The 24,632-nt window shown below is 46.6% G+C and overlaps 2 protein-coding genes across 2 annotated transcripts in view; both read left to right on the top strand.

Moving 5' to 3' along the window:
* CACNB1 (calcium voltage-gated channel auxiliary subunit beta 1) overlaps positions 1 to 11,498 on the top strand; it is a 29,517-nt gene extending 18,019 nt beyond the window's left edge. Inside the window, exons 12-14 of the mRNA XM_007942019.1 lie at positions 8,581 to 8,676; positions 9,101 to 9,286; positions 11,034 to 11,498. Of these exons, the coding sequence (XP_007940210.1) occupies positions 8,581 to 8,676; positions 9,101 to 9,286; positions 11,034 to 11,498 (747 nt within the window). The remainder of the gene's footprint in view (positions 1 to 8,580; positions 8,677 to 9,100; positions 9,287 to 11,033) is intronic.
* Positions 11,499 to 18,966: 7,468 nt separating this feature from the next.
* On the top strand, positions 18,967 to 24,313 carry ARL5C (ADP ribosylation factor like GTPase 5C). Its single transcript, XM_007942016.1, has 6 exons — positions 18,967 to 19,012; positions 19,629 to 19,689; positions 20,887 to 21,034; positions 21,833 to 21,916; positions 22,454 to 22,605; positions 24,265 to 24,313. Exons 1-6 carry the CDS (start codon positions 18,967 to 18,969, stop codon positions 24,311 to 24,313), a joined length of 540 nt encoding a protein of 179 aa, XP_007940207.1.
* Positions 24,314 to 24,632: the final 319 nt, after the last annotated feature.

Below are 24,632 nucleotides of genomic sequence, written 5' to 3'. Positions count from 1 at the left end.
GAACTTCCCACAACATTGCTTTGTGCCACTCTCAACAGAAATACCACAGGTGGCTAACCGTAACAATCAGGAGCTCCTCAGTTGTTCACGGCAAATCCCACCATAGAGTTTACAAAGACTTATGGCTAGAAAATCCATACCAGGTAATTTACTACACCGCAGTCACCCATGGTGGACAGGTTTCAGTGGAGTTTCCAGACTAAGATAGACTAGGAAAAAGGACCTAGTGGTCTACTTCTGAAAAAATTGGTCAGTGAAAACCTTATGAATAGCAGTGGAACATTGACTGGTATAGTGCCAGAAGATAAGCCCCTCAGGTTGAAAGGCACTCAAAATAAGACTGAAGAAGAGCTGTCTCCTCAAAGTAGACTTGATTTTAATGATGTGGTTAGGCTAAAGCTTTCAAGACTTTATTTGCTGATGTGGCATGACTCAAAATGAAAAGAAAACAGCTGCAAATATCCATTAATAATCAGAATATGTACAAACTATAAATCTAGGAAAAGTGGAAGTTTTAAAAATGGAATGGAATACATGAAGATCGATCTAGGAATTAGTGAGCTGAAGTGGACTGGTATTGGCCATTTTGAATCAGACAGCCATATGGGCTACTTTGCTGGGAATAAGAAATTGAAGAGGAATGGTATCGTTTTCATTGTTGAAAAGAATGTTTTGAATCTATCCTGAAGAACAATGCTGTCAGTGATAGGATAATATCCATATGCCTATAAGGAAGACTAGTTAATATGACTATCATTCAAATTTATGTACCAACCGCTAAGGCCAGAGATGAAGAAATTCAAGATTTTTTACCAACTTTGCAGTCTGAAATTAATCAAACATACAATCAAGATGCATTTGTAATTACTAGTGATTGGAATGCATAAGTTGGAAACAAAGGTGAAGCATCAGTGGTTGGAAAATATGGCCTTAATGGTAGAAATTATATTGGATATTGCATGATAGAATTTCTCAAGACCAATGACTTGCAAATACCTTTTTACAATGACGTAAATTGCAATGATACCATGAACATCACCAGTGGAATACACAGGAATCAAATTGACTACTTCTGTGGAAAGAGATGATACAGAAGCTCAGTATCATTAGTCAGTAAAAGGCCAGGGGCCTTATATGCAAGATCAAGTTGAAGCTGAAGAAAGTTAAAACAAATCCATGAGAGCCAAAGTACAACCTTGAGTATATCCCACCTGAATTTAGAGACCATCTCAACAACAGATTTGGTGCATTGAACACTAATGACTGAAGACCAGACAAATTGTATGATGACATCAAGGACATCATACATGAAAAAAACAAAAGGTCATTAAAAGGAAAGGAAGACAAGACCAAAATGGATATCAGAAGAGACTCTGAAATTTGTTCTTTAGCGTAGAGCAACTAAAGGGGAAGGAATAAATGATGAAGTGAAGAGCTGAATAGGAAATTTCAGAGGGTGGCTTGAGAAGACAAAGGAAACATGCAAAGACCCAGGAGCTCTGCTGGTGTAATGGGTAAGACATTTGGCTGCTAACCAGAAGGTCTGCAGTTCAAAACCACCAGCTATTCCAAAGGAGGAAAACAAGGCAATCTACTTCTGTAGAGATTTACAGCCTTGGAAACTCAGTGAGGGTTGCTATGAGTCAGAACCGACTCAGTGGCAGTAGGTTTGGTTCGGTTATTTATTTATTTTATTTTATTTCTTTTACTTTTATTGTGGTGAAAACATGCACACCAAGACATTCATCAACATAATAACTTCCACATTTACAGCTCAGGGACAATGATGACATTTTTCATGTCGTGCCACTACTATTATTGCTATCCTATTCCAAAATATTCCACCTTGGTTTGGTTTTCTCGTGCAAAGATCTGGAGTTAGAAAATCAAAAGGGAAGAATACACTCAGTGTTTCTTAAGATGAAAGAACTGAACAAAAAATTCAAACCTTGAGTTTGCGTACTAAAGGGTTCTATGGGCAAAATACTGAACAATATAGGAAGCATCAAATTAAGCTGGAAGAAATACAGAGAGGGAATGTATCAGAAAGAATTGGTCAATGTTCAACCATTTCAGGAGGTAGTATGTGACCAACAACTAATGGTATTTTTCTTTCTTTCTTTATTCTATCCTCTAGTTAGTGGTTTAAGGAGCTCTGATGGTACAGTGCTTAAGACATTTGACTGCTAACCAGAAGGTTGGCGGTTCAAACTCAACAGCCACTCCACAGAAGGAAGATGGGGCAATCTACTTCTGAAAAGATTTACCACCTCGGAAACCCAAAGGGGGTCGCTATGAGTCGGAATCGACTCGATGGCAGTGAGGTTTTTTTTTTTTTTTTGGTGAGTTAGTGGTTTACCATCCCTTCCCTACCCACCCCTGGTAGCCACCAAAGAATATTTCTTTTTCTGTGAAACTCTTTGCTTGACTTTTTACAATAGTGCTTTCATACAGTATTTGTCCTTTTGTGATTGACTAATTTTACTCAGCATAATGGCCTCTAAGTTCATCCATGCTCTGACATGTTTTATAGACTCATCATTATTCTTTAACATTGCATAGTTTTCCATTGTGTGTATGTACCATAGTTTGTTGATCCATTCCTCTATTGATGGGCATTTAGGTTGTTTCCATCTTTTTGCTATTGTGAATAGTGTTGTGATGAATATGGGGGTGCATATATATCTGTTTGTATTATAGCTCTATTGTGAATAGTGTTGTGATGAATATGTGTGCATATATATCTGTTTGTATTATAGCTCTTATTTCTCTAGGATATATACTTAATAGTGGGATTGCTGGATTGTATGGTATTTCTAGCTCCAGTTTTTTAAAGAAGCACCATACCATTTTCCATCGTGGTTGCACCATTTTGTAGTCCCACCAGCAGTATATGAGGGTTCCCTTGCAAGCATTTGTTGTTTTCTTTTTTAATTTTGCTATAAGTGCTGTGGTGAGAAGATATTTCATTAGTGTTTTGATTTACATCTCTAATGACTAATGATAGCGTGCATTTCTTCATGTGTTTGTTAGTTACCTGAATGTTGTCTTTGATGAAATGTATGTTCATGTACTCTGCCCATTTTTTAATTGGATTATTTGTCTTTTTGTTGTTAAGGTGTTGTAGTTTTCTATAAATTTTAGAGATTAGCCCCTTGTCTAATATGTTGTTGCCAGAAATTTTCCCCAGTCTGTCAGTTCTCTTTTTACTCTTAATGAAATCTTTCAATGCATAGAAGTATCTAATTTTCAGAAGGTCCCAGTTATCTATTTTTTCTTCTGGTGTTTGTGCATTCTTAGTTATATTCGATAGTGTATTTATACCCTGAATTAGGGCCCCTAAGTTTATCCATATTGTTTCTTCGATGGTTTTATGGTTTTACATTCAGATCTTTGATCCAAATTGAGTTCATTTTTGTATGTAGTGTGAGATATGGGTCCTGTTTCATTTCTCTGCAAATGACTATCCAGTTTTGCTAGCACCATTTATTAAAGAGACTATCTCTTCCCCATTTAATGAGTTTTGGTCCTTTGTCAAACATCAAATGTCCATAGGTGGATGGATTTACTTCTGGGTTTTCAGTTCTGTTCCATTGGTCTATGTATCTCTCATTGTACCAGTACCAGGCTGTTTTAACTATCATGACTGTACAGTAGGTTGTGTTTTTAAATTTTATTGTGATTTGGGTGAAAGTTTACAGAGCAAATTAATTTTCTATACAGCAGTTCATACACATTCCGTTTCATGACATTGACTGCAATTCCCCAGAATGTAACATCTCTCTTCCCACTTCTTTCCTGTAGTTACCTCTTCCCTGTGTCCTTCTTTCCTATACATTCCTGCCCCTTGAGCTAACTCCCTGTGCAAAAAAATCCCTTCTGTTCTCCCATGATTGATCCTTCTAAAGAGTGTATCTACCTAATGTAAATGTTCACCCTGTAATGTACCTGTCCATTATATGGCTGGAAGTCACAGGAGTGAGTTAAATTTCAGACCAGAATGATAACGAGGGACCATCGTCTTGGGGGTCTCACCAGGCTCTATCGGACCAGTAAACCTGGTCTTTTTTATGATTTTTAGTTTTGTTCCACATTGTTCTCCCATTGTATCCAGGATCTCCTGCACTGATGCTTTTCTGAATGGTAACTGGGCACCATCTATTTCTTCTGATCTCATGGTCACGTAGGTTGAAGTTCGCATGGTCTGCTAGTCCCTAGTTGTTTCCTTGCATCACTGATATTCTTTATTCTTCTTTGCTCTGGATAAGGCGAGACTCTTTGTTGCATATAGAGGTTTTGAGATTGGGGAGTGTGAGACCTCCTACTTTGTTCTTCTTTAGTAATACTTTACTTATCTAGGGTCTCTTCCCTTTCCATATAAACTTAGTGTTTAGTTTTTTCATCTCTTTAAAGAAAGATGATGTTGGAATCTGGATCAGAAATGCATTATATCTATAGATCACTTTAGTTAGTATTGACATTTTCACAATGTTAAGTCTTCCTATCCACGAGCATGTTATATTCTTTCACTTATGTAAGTCTCTTTTGGTGTCTTGTAATAGTGTTTTGTAGTTATCTTTGTACAGGTATTTTATGTCTATGATTAGATTTATTCCAAAGGACTTCATCTTTCCAAATCACAATAAAAATTAAAAATAAAAAAGGGACTTCATCTTTTGGGTGGTTATTGTAAGTGGTACTGATTTCCTGATTTTCTTTTCAAAGCTCTCTTTGTTAGTGTAATTGAATCCAACTGGGTTTTGTATGTTGATCTCATATCCTGCCACTTTGCTGAAACTATATATTAGGTCCAGTACTTTTCTTACTGAGTCTTTGACATTTTTTATGTATAAGATCATAACATCTGTAAATAGAGATGGTTTTACTTCATTGCCAATTTGAATGCCTTTTGTTTCCGTTTTTCCTTATTGCTCTGGCAAGGATTTCCAATACAGTATTGAATAGGAATGGGGATAAAGGGAAGAACTGATGATACTGAAAAAAGTCCAAGCTGCACTGAAGGCACTGGCAAAAAACGAGGTTCCAGGAATTGATGGCATACCAACTGAAATGTTTCAACAAACAGATGCAGCACTGGAGGTGATCACTCAACTATGCCAAGAAATTTTTAAGACAGCTACCTGGCCAGTTGTCTGGAATAATCCATATTCATACCAATTCCAAAGAAAGGTTACCCAAGAGAATACAGAAATGATCAACCATTATCAATATCACAAGCAAGTAAAACTTTGCTGAAGGTAATTAAAAAATGGTTGCAGCAGTATATCAATAGGAATTGCCAGGAAGTCAAGTCAGATTCAAAAGAAGATGTGGAATGAAGGATATCATTGCTGATATCAGATGGATCTTGGCTAAAAGCCGAGAATAACAGAAAGATTTTACTGTGTCTTATTGACTATGCAAAGGCTTAAGACTGTGTGGATCATAACAAATTATGGATAACATTACAAAGAATGGAAATTCCAGAACACTTAATTGTGCTCATGCTGAACCCGTACGTAGACTAAGAAACAGTCATTGAAATAGAACAAGGGGATACTGTGTAGTTTAAAATCAGGTGTGTCAGGGTTGTATCCTTTTGCCATACTTAGTCTGTGTGCTGAGCAAATAATCTGAGAAGCTGGACTATATGAAGAAGAACATGACATCAGGGTTGGAGGAAGGCTCATTAACAACCTGCAATATGCAGATGTCACATCCTTGCTTGCTGAAAGTGAAGAAGACTTGAAGCACTTACTAATGAAAATCAAAACTACAGCTTTCAATACAGATTACACCTCAACAAAAAGAAAACAAAAATCCTCACAACTGGACCAATAAACAACATCATGATAGGAGAAAAGATTGAAGTTGTCAAGGGTTTCGTTTTGCTTGGATCCACAATCAGTGCCCATGGAAGCAGCAGTCAAGAAATCTAATGATTTATTGCATTGGACAAATCTGCTGCAAGCATATCTCTTTAAAGTTTTAAAGTGCAAAGATGTCACTTTGATGGCTAAGGTGGTGCATTTTCAGTAGCCTCATATGCATTTGAAAGCTGAACAGTGAAGAAGGAAGACCAAAGAAGAATTGATACATTTGAATTATGGTGTTGGTGAAGAACATTGAATACACCATGGACTGCCAGAAGAATGAACAAATCTGTCTTGGAAGAAGTGCAGACAGAATTCTCCTTAGAAGTGAGGATAGCGAGACTTCATCTCATGCTTGGTAAAGTAGAGGGTCAGAGGAAGACCCTCAAGGAGATGGATTGACACAATGACTGCAACAATGGGCTCAAACATAGCAACAGTTATTGAGGATGGTGCAGGACTGGGCAGTATTTTTGTTCTGTTGTACATAGGGTCGCTATGAGTGGGAATTGACTTGACAGCATTTAACAACAATGCTGAATCATGTAGAGGAGTTTCCCTTCTATTCCAGTCTTCTTTAAGGGTTTCTTCAAGAAAGGGTGTTAAATTTTATCAAATGCTTTTTCTGCATCCATAGAAATGATCCTGTGCTTTCCATTGTTCTACTGATGTGGTTTATCACATTGATTGATTTTCTAATGGTGAACCATCTTTGCATTCCTGGAATAAATCCCACTTGGTCATATGTATGACTTTTAGTAAACCACTGGATTCTGTTTGCTAGTATTTTGTTGAGAATTTTTGCATCTATATTCATAAGAGATACTGGCCTGTAGTTTTCTTTTCTTGTGGTATCTTTGTCTGATTTGGGTATCAGTTTTGTTTGTTTTGTAGAATGAATTAGGGAGTATTCCTTCCTTCTCTGTCTTTTTGAAGAGTTTATACAGTATTGATGTTGATTCTTCTCTAAATGTTTAGTAGAATTCCCCCAGGGCTTGTTTTTGTTGGAAGGTTTTTAGCTGATTTGATCTCTTCACTCATTATGAGTCAGTGGAGACTTTCTGTTTCCTCTTGAGTCAGTTTGGGTAGGCTGTGTGCTTCTAAAAATGTGTCCATTTCATCCGGGTTATCTGTAATATCTGTTGCCATACAGTTGTTCATAATATTCTGTCACAATTCTCTTCATTTCTGTCAGTTGTAATGTCCCCGCTTTCATTTTTTATTCTGGTTATTTACATCTTTTCTCTTCTTTATCAGGCTAGCTAAAGGTTTGTCAATTTTATTGGTCTTTTCAAAGAACCAACTTCTGCTTTTATTGATTCTCTGTATTGTTTTTCTATTTTTGATTTTATTACATTCATTATTTAAAAAGGAGCTCTGGTAGCGTAGTGCCTAAGGCACTTGACTGCTAACCAGAAGGCTGGAGGTTCAAACCCACCAGCTACTCCTTGGAAGGAAGATGGGACAATATACTTCCGTAGTGATACTGCCTCAGAAACCCAAGGAGGGGTCGCTATGAGTCGGGTCCACCTTGATGGCACATAACATCAACAACAACAACATTTTAAAACTTTATTGAAATATGGTTCACATTCCATATAATTCAGCCATCTAAAGTGTATCATTCAATTCACTAATTTTGAGTATTTTGCTATATTTATTTAATTTTCTATCTTTATGTCCATATCTATATTCCTATTTTTTTCTTGAGCCATTTGAGAGTCAGTTGTAGATACTGTGTGCCTTAAACCCTAAGTTCTTCAGCATGTATTTGTTAAGAACAAGGACCTTACCTTACTTAACCACAGTACAATGATCAAATTCAAGAATTGTTGTCTACTATACAGTCCATATACATTGTTCACCAATTGTTCCAGTAATACCCTTTATGGCAGTTTCCCCTCCATTCCAGAAACCAATCTAGGATTATATATTTCATTTATTTGTCACGTCTCTTTAGTTCTTTAATCTGGAACAGTTCCTCAATCTTTCTTGGGTTTTTACGACACTGACATTTTTGGAGAGTATAGGTCAGTTATTTGTAGACTGTACTTCACTTTGGATGTGTCTGATCTTCCCTCATGACCAGATTTCAGTTTTGCATTTTTTGTAGGAAATCACCAAAGTGATGCGTGTTTCAGTGTGTTACAGCAGTAGACACATGATGTCAGTTTGTTACATCACTGATGTTAACTTTGATCATTTAATTAAGTTTGTGGCTTTATGTGTTAGCCATTATTGTTATTATTATTGAGATGAGGATAATAATAGTACCTACCTGATAGAATGATTGTCAGGATTAAATGAATCTATCATGTTAAAAGCATGGAACAGTGGTGGTATATAGGATGGCATTACTGCTATTGTTGTTAACTTGGGGTCAGATGGTTAGCCTGGAGATTGAAGCCTATAAACAAGGTTAGAAGAGCTGAGAAGAAGAATCACTGTCCCACATACTGACACTGGTAGATCTAAAGGAGAACTTCCCAGAAGAAGCTGGTGTGAGACCCAGGATATAGCCTGCGCATTGTGTAGGGTGGACGCAAGGCTGATGAGGTCGATTTTGCAGAGGTGGCTGGGGCTGAGAGTCATCAAGCATGCCCCAGCCCTGATGCTGGCTGTCAGCACTAACTCCAACCAAGTCCTGTCTCTCTGACTTTGCACATCAGCTGGATCACTCTAGCTCCTCTTCTTCCCTCCAAACCAGGTACTCCAGAGGCTCATCAAGTCCCGAGGGAAGTCTCAGTCTAGACACCTCAATGTCCAAATAGCAGCCTCGGAGAAGCTGGCACAGTGTCCCCCCGTGAGTTCTCAGACCTGGAGAAAAGGGTGGGGGCATTTGGGTTCTCCTGGTTTCCTCTGACCTGCATGGGAGAGACAGAGTGACCAGGACACATGGGCCAGGCCTGTAGGTGCAGAGTGGGCCTTGGGGAAAGAATGCTGGACTAGCTTCAAGCCCCAGAGCATCACTTTTCTGTAGCAAGTCCAACCCCCTCTTGATTGCCTTGTTTCTTGGATGAGGGAGTTAGACTGAGTGCCAAGAACTCTTGGAGTTCTGCCAATCTATAGATCTAAGAGCCCTCCTGCCCCTTCCTGCACAACCAGAAGCCTCTTTATAACCTTGTCCTTCCACCCCTTGGCTCTACCCACTGCACCCAGGCCACACCCCCTAACCCTCTGGTCACACCCTGGCTCATCCCAGCCCCGCCCCTAACCCACCTCCACAGGAAATGTTTGACATCATCCTGGACGAGAACCAATTGGAGGATGCCTGCGAGCACCTTGCTGAATATTTGGAAGCCTATTGGAAGGCTACACACCCGCCCAGCAGCACTCCACCCAATCCACTGCTGAACCGCACCATGGCTACTGCGGCCCTGGCTGCCAGCCCTGCCCCTGTCTCCAACCTCCAGGTACAGGTGCTCACTTCGCTCCGGAGAAATCTCAGCTTCTGGGGAGGGCTGGAGGCTTCGCAGCGGGGCGGCAGCACGGTGCCCCAGCAGCAGGAACATGCCATGTAGTGGGTGCCCCACCAGTCTTCTTTCCTGCCCAGGGCGTGGAACTGGAGTGCAGGGAACATGGGGGAAGGAAGGGAAGAGCTTTATTTTGTAAAAAATACGGTGAGCAGCAGCTTCTGGTGTCTGTGGTTTTTGACTGGACTGGGGCTAGCTGGTGGTACCTCCCTGGGCCTGGTTCCCTAGGACTACATCTGCTGTCTTGGGGGCTTTTGGATATAAGGCCTGGTTGAGGACCTTATAAGTTAAGTGACCAGGAGGAAACCATGAGGAAGACTGATGTACTTAGTTGCTGGGGCCCACATCCATGTTAGATGCAACACAGAGGCCTCCCATTCAAAAAGGACCCACAGAACGAGGGCCCTCACACCCAGGGAAACCCACAGAGCAGGGCCATTAAACCTTCCCGCACCCACCTCTAATGCCCCCTCCTCAGAAGGGACCCAGAATTCAGCGTCTTCTGTGAGTTGATGGTGAACCTTCCACCCGTCTCCTTAAACAGATCCAGGAAAGGCCCTCTTGTGCATGCCCCGCTATTTCTGCTCCCTCCTCTCATGGGAGCCACAGCCCATCTCAGAGACCATACCATTAAGTGCATGGTTCTAGGTTAGAGCCAGAAGCACCCTTGAAGTCATTCTAGACCCTTGCTTTTCAAAGTTGTTCAACCACAGAGCCCTTTTGTCCACTGAATCTTACTGCAAGTTCAGTGTGGAGATAGGACATCCTTGCTCTGCTCAGGGCGAATTACTAACTTGGGTTCCCTTTCCCCTCCATTGTAGCCTCTAAAGCACTTCTATGCCCCTCCCCCATTTCAGCCCCCCCCCCCCCATCTCCAGGGAACAGTTTGGAAACTGCTGCTCTAACCTAACCCCCATCCATACCACAGCTGAAAAACTGAGTCACAGAGAGGGGAGTCGTTTGCTTATAAAAAGCATGGGCAGGACTAGAAACCAGGCCCCTCAGCTCCCTGTCTAGGGTCCTTTGCACCCCACTCAGCAGTCTCCAGGATGGCAGTGATCTTTAGGTCACCTTCACATGGTGCTTGGTGATGAGAACATTGGACCACACACCGCCCCCTCATTGTCTCCAGTGGGGGATGGAGGCCTATCAGCTTTTACCAGCTGCTGCTTCGATAAGTCCTTATTGGAGGCAGAGGAGGGATCCACCTGAGAGAATGCAGTCTGACTAGGGAATGGGGGGAGAAGCCTGGGGTTCTGGAAATATGTGACTGGAGTCTGGTGTGGGCTGAAGGAGCTTGAGTTTGGGCTGAAATCTCCCCATTAACATATTGGAAAACTAGGTACAGTTTTAGTGCTAATGAGTGGCAGTACTAATGAGCTGTTAATGATGATTAACCCCAAACAGCATTAATGATGTGGAAGTGGTGACTAAACGTTCAGAGGCTCTGCACCATGGTTACCAAGTTCACACTTCCTCGTGCCTCCTCAAGGTTGAGTGTCCCCTGTCCCAGTAGAGGAGCAAATGCCAAAAGTCCATCTCCCAATTGGCTACCCATCCCCTAGAGCCAGCACCCTCCTCCTTCAGCCAGGCTGGGTGTCTTGGTGCCATCACTAACCTGCCTTGCTTTGTGTTTCTCTCACCCCTGCCTGATCTGCATGGTGTGTGCCATCTGCCTGCTAACCAGGGACCCTACCTTGCTTCCGGGGACCAGCCACTGGAACGGGCCACCGGGGAGCACGTCAGCGTGCACGAGTACCCGGGGGAGCTGGGCCAGCCCCCAGGCCTTTACCCCAGCAGCCACCCACCAGGCCGGGTGGGCACCCTGCGGGCACTATCCCGCCAAGACACGTTTGATGCTGACACCCCTGGCAGCCGAAACTCTGCCTACACGGAGCTGGGAGACTCATGTGTGGACATGGAGACTGACCCCTCAGAGGGGCCAGGGCTTGGAGACCCTGCCGGAGGTAGCACTCCACCAGCCCGGCAGGGCTCCTGGGAGGATGAGGAAGAAGACTATGAAGAAGAGCTGACCAACAACCAGAACCGGGGCCGAAATAAGGCCCGCTACTGCGCTGAGGGTGGGGGTCCAGTTCTGGGGCGCAACAAGAACGAACTGGAGGGCTGGGGACAAGGTGTCTACATCCGCTGAGAGACAGAGGCAACTGGACTGACTCTGAGCCCTGGGGAGGGGAGGGGAGGGACGGGGGTCATGATCTATAGTATTTCTTGCCTCCAGGGGATACTGTCTCCCTCCTTTTGGATGCCTTTGCTCAATGTTTGGGGTTTCTTCATTGGTATCATCCCAACTTCTGGGAGACCCTTAAGCCCCAGCTGTAGGTTTCTACCTGCCTGCTGTAGATGAAGGCGGGATGGATACCCACCTTTCTGCAGTGTCCTCTTTTCCCCACCTCAGGGGACTCTCTCCCCTCCCCCCTCCCAGAGAAAAGGTGCACTTCCTTAACTCTTTCTACTCGAGACTCTAAGTGAGGGTCCTAAATGAGATGGCCCTTTCTTTTCCTGGAGACAGAGGCCACAGCATCTTTCCCATGAGGCCTCTCCCAAACCCCAGCTCCAGGGTCCTTCACCCTGTACGTCCCCTCTCCCCAGCTTCCCAGCAGCATTGTCTGGTTGGTGAAAGCTACAGCATGGGTGCTCCTGCTTGGGGACAGTCTGGGTGCAAACTGGCATCAGATACTGTGTCCAGTCCCTTCCCATGGCCACGGCAATGCCCAGTGCCTAGAACCCTGAGGAGAGGGACACCTGAGACGCTGCTACCCAACCCCCCACCTCCATGCCTCAGCCTTCATCTGCCCTAGGAATGAGCTTCGCCTACAACATCCCCAGCCTGCTGCCATGAAAAGAGGGGGCCCTCTGCGTCCGAGCCCCCAGCCCTGTGCCACCTGAGTGTAGAGCCCATGGAACACTCTACCCTGCCTCTTTGAAACCAAAAACACTCCTCCACCCTCACCCTGAGACCCCAGGGGAGAAGCCCTGTGGGTTGGTACCCAAGGGGTGATCACCACCCTAGGGATTGCCTCGGGACCTCGGGTCTCACCTGGAGGGCTTGGCTGCTACTGCTGCTCCGTGTTTGCCTCTTGTGATCCTGTTCTTTACCCATGACTACCCCCCCAGGAGAGGCCTTGATACCCCTCTCCCCTGAGGTACTCCTCTGCCTCAGTATCTCTATAGCCCAGCAGCCCTGCCCCTCCCCAGCATCCCAGCTGGGCCAGAGAGAGCCAATTGTGCCAACAAGGACTGGGCCATGCCCGGCTGCCCACCTCAGGGATGGGCACCTCATGCCTGCCTCGCCACCTCCTGTGCTAATGTTGTCCCACCCCCCACCCCGCCCCTCAGTGATGGGGTGCAGCTTTCTTTCACTCACTGGTTAGGAGATACCACTGCCCAACCCTTTTCCCTCCCTGTCTTGTGTCTTGTGCTCCTGTCTGTCTGTCCGTTCATCTGTACACCCCTCGGAGAAGTATTTTGCCACATATAAAACCGCTGTCCTGTCCTCTGTGGCCACTTCCCAAGCCTGCTTCTTTGTTACCACCACGTGGTTGCCAGCACAGGCACGTGGGAGCTGTTGACACGGGGAATCAAGGGGTGGTTGCTGGGAATAAGCTGAAAGGCAGATGAGGTTGGTTTTGCTGCCTTTCATAAATGACATTCAAGTCTGACAGGAGCTGCGCAGCCAGGCTCAAGTTCTCATTGAGCCTCAAGTCCCACACCTTGCCCATCTCCCCACAAAAGAGGCCAGGGGAGATGGAAGCTGGGCGGAGCAGATGTCACCCAGCAGGTGAGATCCAGACCCGCTGGGCGAAGTCTTAAAGGCACACGCTTGTTTTTCTACTGCTGTGGCCTCAGCCGTCCCTCCCCAAACTCAGAGGAGGGAGAGGATGAGGTCCTTTCTGTTCCCTGCCCCACTGATGCTCTCACAAACTACCCCCACCAAGGCTTAGCCCCTGATAACCACCTTTGGTGGAGGGGAGGGGCATACTTATGTCGGGGGAAGAAAATGGGGGAGGGCAGCCATTCTCTCCTCAGCCTGGTTAAGAGAGAAAGAGCATGCTCTCTCAGGGGAAGAAAGTCAGCAGGTGACTGCCCTTGTTCCTGCCACCCCCAGCTGGCAGGATGTGGATTCTGCCAGTTGTCACTGCAGTCACCTGTGTCCTGCCTCACACAGCACCCACCAATCACTTCCATTCTGGTGATGGTTTCTGGGCTGGGGACCCTGGAGGGCTATAGTTTCTGGGTTCTTCAACTGAATGCTCTTGTCCTGTGTGCGTGCGTGTGTGTGCATGTGTGTGTGTAGGACAACACACACACCCTGAAGCCCTCCAGATGAAGGATTAGCTCCAGATCAAAGAGATGAGCTGGGTAGGCCAGTGGTCAAGTGGTTAGCCTGAGGTTGCTGGGAAGTTGATAGCAAAGCATGCATTGTTGGGATTACAACCTGGTCACTCAGTATCTGCCTTCCAAAGTAGTGCTCTTCCCCTGCCTTACAGTGGAACCAATCACTCATTACCTTATCTATTCATTGATTAAAAAACAAAAAAACAAAAAAACACTTATTGAGCGCCTACTGTGTACCTGGCACATATCTGAATGGGAGCCACAGACAAATTCCAGTTCAGCCCAATGAGCTCTCCGATGCAGGAGGCACTGGGTACTGTGGTAAATCTGGAAGGCTAGGAGAGGCTTCTTGGAGGTGAGGCTGGGTGGAATCTAGAAGGATGGCAAATCTTTTGCAAAAGATCTCCTTCAAGTGTTAGAAAGCAAAAATGTCATTTTGAGGATTAAGGTGAGCCTGATCCACATCATGGTATTTTCAATAGCCTCATATGCATGTGAAAGCTGGTCAATGAGTAAGGGAGACCAAAGAAGAACTGATGCATTTGAATTATGGTGTTGATGAAGAATATTGAGTATACCATGGACTGCCAGAGGAAAGAGCAAATCTGTCTTGGAAGAAGTACAGCCGGAATGCTCCTTAGAAGTAAAGATGATGAGACTTTGTCTCATGTGCTATGGACATATTATCAGAAGGAGCTAGTCCCTGGAGAAGGACATCACACTTGGCAAAGTAGAGGGTCAGAGAAAAAAGAGGAAGATCCTTAATGAGATGAATCAATACAGTGGCTACAACAAGGGCTGAGACAACAACTGTGAGGATTGTGCAGGACCAGGCAGCCTTTCCTTCTGTTGTACCTAGGGTAGCTGTGAGTTGGAACCGACTTGACGGCACTAACAACAACAACAACAGAAGGATTGTGAGGGTTACCTGGGCAGATAAGAGCGGTAAGTGTTCAGAGCAGAGGAAACAAGTGACATACATGGTATATTCTGGGCACTTCACCAGAAAAGTGTGCTCTCAGGCAGTAACTAGAAGAGACCAGTGGAGTTTGCAGGAGCAGATTGTATTGGTCCTAGAGTCATGTTAGGAAGTTTGAACTTTGTCCTGAAGCTGGTGTGCAGACATGGCAGAATTTTAAGCAGCAATGGAAAGATTGCCTTGGTTGCAGTTTGGAGCACAGAGTGGAGGGCCTAGCCTGGAAACAGTTGCAATATGTCAAGGGAGAAATGAGGAGGGTTTGCATTAGGCCACAGCAGTGAGATGGGAAAGGAGGTAGTGATTGCCAGAGGTGGTTAGAACTGAGAAATTGGAGGTGTTCAGTGTGAGAAAAGGAAGAGTCTGGGGTGACTGTGGATGGTGATCTTTCCCAACATAGAAGAAACAGGTGAAAAAAGTAGGTTAGGGGCAGAGATGATAAGTCCAACTTTGGACAAGGTGGGCTTAAGGTACCTGTGGGACATTTAAGAGGAGATGAGCAGAAGGCAGCTAGGTGTATGATCTGGAGTTCAGCAGAGAGGTCTTGGCAGAAGCCTGCTATTTTGAATCAAGGGCAGGGATTTATAATTCCAGTTTACAGATAAAGCCCAGTGAAATTAAACTACTTGTACACAGTTACACAGCTGTAGAGCAAGGATTTGAGCTCAAATCTTTTGATTTGAAGTTTTGTCTTAGCTGTGCATATCCCAAGTCCAATGCTAATTCCCCTGCCCCAGAATGCCTCAGATGTGGGTGGGGAGAGTTGGGAAGAAAGAAGCAAGTGTCTGAATATGTATCTGTCTTCCCCCATGTGCCTTCTGCCTGAAATTGCATTTGCCCAGATCCTGCAGGCAGAGACATCTCTAGCTGCCTGAGAGATACTGCAAGATGGGGAAAGAGAGGTTCTTGTTTCCTGGTAACCAATGCTGGCTGCACAGTCAGCACTTTGGTGGTTGTCAATAAGTGAGGATCTCAACAGCAGCCATGGGTTCCTCTTTCCTGGGCTGGGGCCAGGCCTGCAGAGGCTGCTACCACAACCACCACAGGAAGTCCTGCCTAGGCAGGTGCCAAAGGGGACTGAGGTAGCTGGAGGACTTCCTACTTGATACCTTTCACCTCTTTCCCTGCCTAGCTGCTGCTTTTTCCATCAGGCATTGCAGTGGGTTCTGCTCAGAGTGAGCTGAGGTAGGAGAGGCCTGAGGTCCTAGACGTGACTGACCACTGGTTTCCACTGTTCTAAAATAAAGTGAGCTGAGATGGAGCCACTATGGCTCTGGGGTGAGATGGATGTCCCAGTTTGATACCTTAGAGAAAACTCTTAGCTCTTGTAGTCACCTCCTCAGAGTATCTTGACTCTAGATTAAACCATTCCACTTACTGGCTCTCAGGGTTTTTCTTTTCCTTCTTAGCACACCCACATTTTGTAATATATACCTGTGTATTTTTCTCCCGCACTAGACTGTAAGCTCCTTGAAGGCCCAGGTTTCCTGATTTCTAACTGATATTTGACAAAGGAATGAACACCCCAGTGATCCAGGCTCTGGGCGTTAGAAGAGAGGTGGCTTCCTGACTGTTTACAGAATAAGCTCCCAGCTAGCAAGGTGTCACTTTCAATTCTGCATTTGTGGGGGAGGGCAGGATGCACTAAAAAGTTGCTTTCCCCCAGGAAACAGATGTTTAAAATGCTTAAAGCATTGCAGCTTTTCCCAGCACCCTCTATACCCTGACCCTACCCCCAACCATGCACACAGCACAGATCCTTCTTTCCTAGGACTGAATTGGAATTGACCCAAATGAACTCTGGAGGTCAATGCTCCATCCTTCTCACTCTGGGCACCAAACTGGGTGGGATGAAAATTTTATATGTAGTGAGATATTTTCCCTCTTCTCTCCACAAACTTCCTAACCTTCATCACTCCTTTTGTGTTCACACTCTTTTTTTTTTTGTTTGTTTTAACTACTCCACCGTTTTTCAGGCTGTAGCTTAACTCATTTTACTTCAATCCAACAGCAACAAATCCCAGCTGTGTGTCAGGCACTGGACTAGGCATGAGAGGTGGTGGTGTATACAAGCAAACAAGACATGAACCCTGTCCTCTAGGACTCACAGTTGACTAGGAGAAATAGATACTCCAGTCCACAAGCCCAGTGTACAGAGAAGTCTTATTTGGCTGGAGAACTGAACCAGGTCTTAGGAAGTAGGTGGCTTTTAGGGCAGGTGGCAAAGTAGTCGAAGGAATCATTCTGGCTGAGATGATGGTGAAAAGTATTCCAGATGGAAGGATGTAGAAGCAAGGCACAGTCAGAAAGAGCTGGTCATGTGTGGGCCAGGACCAGTTGGTCACCCCGTCGGAGGACAGCACTGGGTGATAACCTGGGAGATAAACCTGTGAAGGCAGGTGGGGGATGTTCATGAAGGCCATTGAATGTCAGGTTAGGAGACTGATCTGAATCCAGGGGGCAATGGGGAACCATTAAAGGTTTATGAGCTGGGGAGTAACAGACTCTGAGCTGTGCTTTAGGAAAGTTAATGGGGCTACGAGAAGAATGCCTTGGATAAGGAGGAGGCAGAGGCAGGGAAACCAGTTATGTGGTTGTTACCTTAGCTGAGGGGTCTGTAGGAGGCTAATGGCAGTGTAGCAGAAGGAGCTGGCTCTCCTGTGTGGTGACTGGTCTCCTTCTAACCACCCCACAGTCTGAGGTTGGTGTGCGTTCCCCACTTCTCTTTTTGTTTTCTGGGTTTTCCCAGTTTAAGCAAAGAAGGAATTTCACAAACAACAGTGTCTCCCTCCTCCAGTCTGACCTCCTGGCTTTCTCTCTCTGCCCAGGCTCTCCTATGCTAGGTCTTCACATCTAGGGACCCCTCTGTGGGGCTGTGGGGCAGATCTCTCTTCTCACTCCATTACTGTCTTCAGATGCCTGCCCTCAGGGATCAGGGAGCTGCACCTGATTGGTCAGTGAATTGAGGAAGCAGCACTGAACTCTCCTCTGTCCTTGCCTGGCACCATGGGACCTGTGACAGGAGGGGTAACCTGTCCTCCCCCAGGGAACTCACTCTGAGTCAGCCCACAAGACACACTTATGAAACAACCGGAGAACTACCGAGAGTTACAATATTCTGCTAGCTCAGAAAGAATCAATCGGGTATAGAAGATGGGCCGTTAGGGGTTATGCCTCAGTCTAGGGCTGCTGACACAGCACTTAGATGAAGTGGAATCCAGATGTGGCTGTATTAGTTCTCTAGTACTGCTATAACAGAAATATTGCAAGTGGATGGCTTTAACAAACAGAAATTTATTCTCTCACAATTTAGGAGGCTATAAGTCTGAATTTAGGGTGCCAGCTCTAGGGGAAAGCTTTCTCTTTTTTTGGCTCTAGGGGTCCTCGGAAGGAAGGTTGGGCAATCCTACTTCCGTAGTGATACTGCCTCGAAAACCCAAGGAGGGGTCGCTATGAGTCGGGGCTGACTCGACGGCACATAACAACAACAACAACAACAACAAGGGGTAGGTCAGTCTCTCCTTTCAGCATCTGTGGCCCCAGCGTTCCTTGGAGATCTCCATGTGTCTTGGCATCAATCAATCTTTCCCTGGGTCTAGGAGGTTCCAAGTACAGGGACCCTGGGTCCAAAGGATGCAGTTTGCTCCCGGCTCTTCTTTCTTGGTCCCTCTTCTCTGCTGGCCCCTCTCTCCTTGTATCTCTTGTAAGATAAAAGATGATGCAGGCCATACCCCCAAGGAAACTCCCCCAACCTGGGATGAGGGCTGTGATTTGAGTAAGGGTGTTGCATCACGCCCTCACCCCCTTACAATTGATTGGCTGATCACACCATAGCACAACATGGGGATGATTACATCATTGCCTAACTGCCAAAATACATCAATACATAACTAGCAAACGCTGAGAATCATGGCCCAGCCAAGGTGACACATATTTTGGTGAATACAATTCAGTCCATGACATGAATCAACAGTCAACTGTGCTGAGCCTCCCTTGTTTTAGGGTGAGGAGTACTGCACCCAGAGAACTCTTTGATTTTCTCAGGGTGAGGAAGAGGGGGTGAGGCTGGGACTCCATTTGCCTTGTATCTCCAGGGCCCTGGACAGGAGGCTTGATGTCAATAATGCCTTGGGGATTCCCAGGCCCCTCCGGGGACGGGTGGCGCTTCTGTGACCTCACAGGCTAAGCCCCGCCCGACCTTCCACCCGGGCGGAGTTCCGAGCTCTGGGGCCAGACTCAAGTCTCCCGAGGCCACCGAGTTCTGTCGCTGCTGGGTTCCGGACGTGCCATGGGACAGCTGATCGCTAAGTTGATGGGCATCTTCGGGAACCAGGGTAAGGGGTGCTCTGGGAATCCCAGCGATCGCTCTGATCCCGCTCCCGCCGGGGCTTCCCAGAATCTGGGTCGTCGAGGCGGACGCGCTGGGAGACCTCGGGTTCCAAGGGTCTCTTTAAGCGTGGACTTTTCCTGCCCGCTCCGGGGCTCCCCTGGTTGGATCCTGACCCGCTGCTCCTGGGTCTGGCGCTTTGGCGCGCCCAGGGCACAGGGGCGAGAGGAGCATCTTTCCTCCAGGCTGAAAGCCGTGCCCGGCGGGTAGGGGGTCGCCGCCGACGTCCTGCCTTTGGGACTTAGCGCTCTGCTCTTACCCATTTGATCCCGGATTTTTCAAACAGTCACTTTTCTGGAATTATGGAGAAGAGGCTGGAGGGGCGCTCTTGGCTCTGATTTCCATTGCCCGAGAGTGGCACAAGTGTCTGGGGCCCCGTGGGGAGGACATCTGCCCTATTCTTTTCTTTCTTTTTTCCTGGTGGTGGGGCGCAGCAGCGGTATCCGGAATAGAAGTCCCACCGCCTGTGCCACTTGTCCCCTCCTGGGAGGCCTGGTGGGGGCACACGGTCCCTTGGTCATTGGGTTAGACTTTGACTCTGCCCTTCCTCTGGCTGCTTTCAGAGCACAAGGTTATTATTGTGGGGCTGGACAACGCCGGAAAGACCACCATTCTCTACCAGTTGTAAGTGACTCTCGGGGGACAGGAGAGGGCCGGGCCTTTCATCAGACTGACAGGCATTTGGACCAATCAAGGGAGCTCTTTCCTGGGTTCCTCTAGTGCCGGCAGGAATAATAAGGGCCATGCTGATGTGACCTTCTTGCTATAGCGGTGGTTCTATTCAGTGGCCCCTTCCCTGGCATTTGAGACTTTGCACAGTCCGGGCAGCTCCATTTCCACCGCTCGCGCCATCTCCCCGAGCCCCTGCCACACGCGGTTACAGGCCTGACGGCTGTCGAAACCCGCCTCTCGTTTCTGCCTCTCCGCTGCTCCCTCCCTCTAGTGGCGGGTCCTTCCTTGCCAACCTTTGCCTGCTGCCTGTTCAAATTCTCCAGCTTTTTCAAACCCAAAGGCAGACCCTGAGGCCAGGGAGGGCCAGATTTGGGTCTAGCTGGGCCAATAGCTCCCGGGTCTCTCACACAAGGTTGTTGGTGCCGAGTAAACAAACACCCAATGGAGCTTTCTCTCCATTCTTTCCGTGGAAGGCATCTCTCCCATTCTGGACCTTCATAAGTATTTTATTTACTAGAACAAAATTTCCCTTGAAAAAGTGAAAGATATATATGTAAATGGTTAAAAAAAAAATTCAAACAGTACCAAAGTATATAGTAAAAAGGAAGTCTCTCTCTTATATCCCTGACTTCCAGTTTTGCTTCCTACAGGTAACCACTGTTACAACTTCTTGGTAACCTTGTAGAGACATTCCTTTCATATGAAAACACTTACACGCCCTCCTCTGACGGCCTTGTCTGTGTCTGTCTGGTTTTTCTAATCTCTTGCTCCTTCCTCAGTGTGGTCCACAGACCAGTAGCATCACAGCCCAGAGCTTGTTAGAGATGCAGAGTCCTGGGCCCTAGCCCAGATGCATTGAATCAGAATCTACATTTTAATAAGACTCCCAAGTGATTCAACTGCACATTAAAGTTTGAGAAGACTGCTGTTAAGTTTCTCCTCTCTGGGGTCCAAGCCACGGCAGGGCTGTATCATCCTCCTGTCTGCCTCAGTGCTCAGCACACAGCCTGGACCCAGCAGGTGTTCAGTCAACCTGGGATGAGTTGGTCTGAGTTAGATTCACCTTGCCCTGGGAGCAGAGGGAAGGGGAAAAGGGCTAGGAGTGGCTGGGCTGGGTTGAGCTCTGAGTACCCACTCTTACCTCCCTAGCCTGACAAATGAGGTGGTCCATACGTGCCCCACCATCGGTAGCAACGTGGAGGAGATCATTCTACGAAAGACCCACTTCCTTATGTGGGATATAGGGGGGCAGGAGGCATTGCGCTCCACCTGGAACACATACTACTCAGACACAGAGGTGAGAAGGGCACGGGGGCTGGAGGGACCTTGAAGGCAGCTGTGTGTCACTCACCCTCTCTGAGCTCAGGTCTGTCATTTGTGAAATGGGGATTATCATAATGGTTTCCTGGTGGTGGTGTGAAAATTCAATAGTAATAGTTTGGATCCATCAAGTACTCACTGCAGCATGGTGCCTATTAAATTTCTTAAATACTTCCTAACAGCTTTGGCTGCTTGCTAGCAGATGCATGGGATGGGGATGGTTTCCTTGGAAATCCCTCTTTCTTTCTCTGGCAGCAGTAGAATTCAGTGGTTTAATTCCTGGAGTAAGACAGACCTGAATTCTCAATGACATGAGACAAAGTATATGTGAACTGCTGTATGCAAAGTGAATTTGCTCCGTAAATCTTCACCCAAGTCACCAAAAAAAAAAAGAAAAGAAAAGAAAAAAAAAAAGACAGACCTGAATTCAAATTCTAGCACTGCCTCTCACCAGCTCTGTGGCTGAGGGCAAGATGTTTAACCTGGCTGAGCTTCGGTCTCCTCATCTGTGAAAGGGGTAACAATAGTACCAATTCTACAGGGGTGTAAGAGGCCTAAATGGGGTCATGAACACCCAGTGCTTAGCTCAGTCAGAGGCTGTGCCTTGTACTCCCCATGTATAGATGGAGAAGGGCATTAAAAGGAGACTGGGTGATGAGATGTTGAGACTGGACAGTGTCTGCAGGGCAGCACAGGGGCCATTCATGGAGCATAGGGGCCAGGAAACAAGCTCACCAAAGGGAAAGCTCACCCCTCTTTGCTCTCTGTTGCCCAGTTCATCATTCTTGTGATTGACAGCACAGACCGGGATCGGCTGCTGACCACTCGGGAGGAGTTGTATAAGATGCTGGCCCATGAGGTAAGCACCTTGGGTTGGAGAGAGGCCAGTGATACTAGCTATGCGCCCTTGAGGTACCTACTCAGTCTCTCTGAGCTTCATTCTTGAAACCTAAGCCTCTGAGAGCCTCATTTCAGCAGCTTGAGCTGGGCTAGTTTCTCCCAGTCAGGGGCTACAGTGCCCTCACCACAATTGATCATGGAAGCCAGAGTTGCTGGTTCAAATTCTGATCCCACCTCTCACTCATTGTTGGACCTTGGGCAAGTCATTTCACCTCTGTTATCCTCAGTTTCCTCAAGTATATAATGGAGAGGATCTTCCAATACCTACTTCTTAAGGGCTGTCATAAGGATTATGTGAACTGATTGGGGTGGATTTCATGAGCTATCAATGTCACTTGGTGTGGTTGTTACTGTTGGGGTAGGGCCTTTAACTCGCCCCACCTGGGCATGGTCCTCTCTCTGCAGGGACAGTTGGGGAGCCAGGGAGGATGTGAAGTCAGTGGGAGGGAAGGCTGGCCCTGACAGGCTAACTGGGTCTGGACTTCTCTGCCCACAGGCTCTGCGAGATGCCTCGGTCCTGATCTTTGCCAACAAGCAGGACATGAAGGACTCCATGACTACTATGGAGATCTCCCAATTCCTCACGCTCAGCGCCATCAAAGACCACCCGTGGCACATACAGGGCTGCTGTGCCCTTACTGGGGAAGGGTTAGTGCTGCTCCACTTGGACCTCCAGGACCTGGCCCAACCAATGGACAACTAACTCTTAGAATCTCTTTCCTGTCTCTCTCCCATGAGATTCTGGCGCAGAGTTGGCGCCTGGCCTAAGTCAGTTGAGCACCTACTCACAGTTGAGAGAGTCCCTGCTCTCAAAGGGTTTATTGTAGCGTAGAGAGAAGCAACATTCCTTGTAACTCCAATACATGCAGGTACTGAAAAGTTCTGTGAAGAAAGTGAAATTGGATAACAGTGATGGAGAGTTGTGGGGGGTGGGAAGGGAAAGCCTCTCCTAGGAGATAATTTATGAGCCAGCCTTGGGAAGACCTGGGAGACAAATCTCCAGGCAAGAATCACTGACTCTTTCTGGCCATTGTTTCCTTATCTCTAAGGAGGAAGGTGAATGTCCCTAATCCCCTCAGAGTTTCCATAGAGATTAAATAACACAACTCTACAAACATTCATTGAGCACCTACTTTGTGTCAGGCATTGTTCTGTGCCGTGGAGTCACTCATAGGGTTTCCGACTCACATCACTATGACAGTATCACTACCGAAGTAGGATTGCCCAACCTTCCTTCCGAGGAGTGGCTGGTGGGTTTGAACCGCCAGCCGTCTGGTTAGCAGGCAAGTGTCTTAGCCACTATGCTACCCGAGTTCCTAGGCATTGTTCTAGGTGCTGGGAATTCAGCAGAGAACAAAATAGGCACATCCCTACCCTCATGAAGCTTACTATCTAGTGGGTAAGACAATAAACAAGAAAAATAAGAAAAACATGAGTAAGTTAGTGATAAATATGAAGGAGAAAAATAAAGCAGGAAAAGGGGTTTGGAAATATGCAGTGAGAATGTTGCAATTTAAGATAAGGCATCCAGAGAGGGGCCACTGAGAAGGTGGCTCTGAGCAAACACCTGAAGGACACAAGGAGATCAGGGCCAAGCATTAAGCCTGTGGAATTCTGCTTCCTCTTTTTTTCTCGGGTGACATTGTAGTAGGCTAGGGAGCTGGATGCCTGGGTTGAAGAAAGGGAGACTTCAGGCACGGTCAGCCCAAGGGACTACACATTTCTGGCAGTGTCCCTGCCACCACCTGGGTCAGGAGGGAGCCCCCAACCTGTAGTCAGTTCCATTCAACTGGCATTTCCCAATGGACCTCCATGCACTGTGCCAGGCAAGGGCTGGGATGGTACAGAGACTCCATCCTGGCTCTGGGGTGCTCACAGTCTGGTGGGGCAGCTTGCTTATGGAGTAGGTGGTGAGGGGGCATCAGAGCCTTGTCCAGGGATATTACTAAGGGGCCCAAGAGATGGTTCTCCAGCCCCTTCCTCAGAGAAGACCTCCTTGACTCCCAGATGTCCAGAGGCCTCTGTAAATCTTTTTCATAATCTTATCACAGTCTCTAGTTAAAGAATCATTTGTCAGACCATTTATTTAATATCCATTTCTTTGGCTGGACTGTGCACCCTCAAGGGCTAGTCTGTTTTTCTCACCCCTAGCACAGTGCCTGATGCATAGCAGGTAGTTCATGTTTGTTGATTGATTAGATGTAACTTCATTGCCCCTTCAGTCTGCTTTGGGCAGGGGCTGGGAGCCTGAAGGCCATCATTCTCATGGGGTACGCTGATCCTTGTCCTGTTTCTCCCTTCCTGCAGGCTGCCTGCCGGGCTCCAGTGGATGCAGTCTCAGACCACTGCCAACTGATGTCCCAGCCTGAGGTCAACCAGAGACAGAGGGGGTTTTGCATGAACATTGTGGGTGAAAACCCAAGAGACTATTTATTATTATTCTATGATTCTTTGGTGAAGCAGGGGCAGCTATGGCCAGTGAGACTGTCACTGTCCTCCCACCCCTACTGAGGAGCTGACTGCACACCCTGAATTGCTGGAGACAGGAGAAACTGTGGAAGCTGTTGGATATGTTGGGGCTTAGGAAGTGGAGCCCCCTGCCCTCAGCTCTCAACCTCTCTGTAGGAAAAATGTATCGGACGTGTTGGGAGGTGGAGTAAGAGAACCCTGGAAGT

The sequence above is a fragment of the Orycteropus afer genome, unplaced genomic scaffold (genome assembly GCF_000298275.1).
Source record: "Orycteropus afer afer isolate SDZICR_OR568_19922 unplaced genomic scaffold, OryAfe1.0 scaffold00085, whole genome shotgun sequence".
NCBI classification, from domain to species: Eukaryota; Metazoa; Chordata; class Mammalia; order Tubulidentata; family Orycteropodidae; genus Orycteropus; species Orycteropus afer.
Note: the sequence above shows the minus strand (reverse complement) of the source record. Positions and strands in the feature narration are given on the sequence as shown.

Coding starts and splice junctions, on each gene's coding strand:
- ARL5C (XM_007942016.1), top strand. CDS start 18,967: ATGGGACAGCTGATCGCTAAGTTGATGGGCATCTTCGGGAACCAGG. Junction 19,690..20,886: donor ACCACCATTCTCTACCAGTT/GTAAGTGACTCT, acceptor TTACCTCCCTAG/CCTGACAAATGAGGTGGTCC. Junction 22,606..24,264: donor TGTGCCCTTACTGGGGAAGG/GTTAGTGCTGCT, acceptor CCCTTCCTGCAG/GCTGCCTGCCGGGCTCCAGT.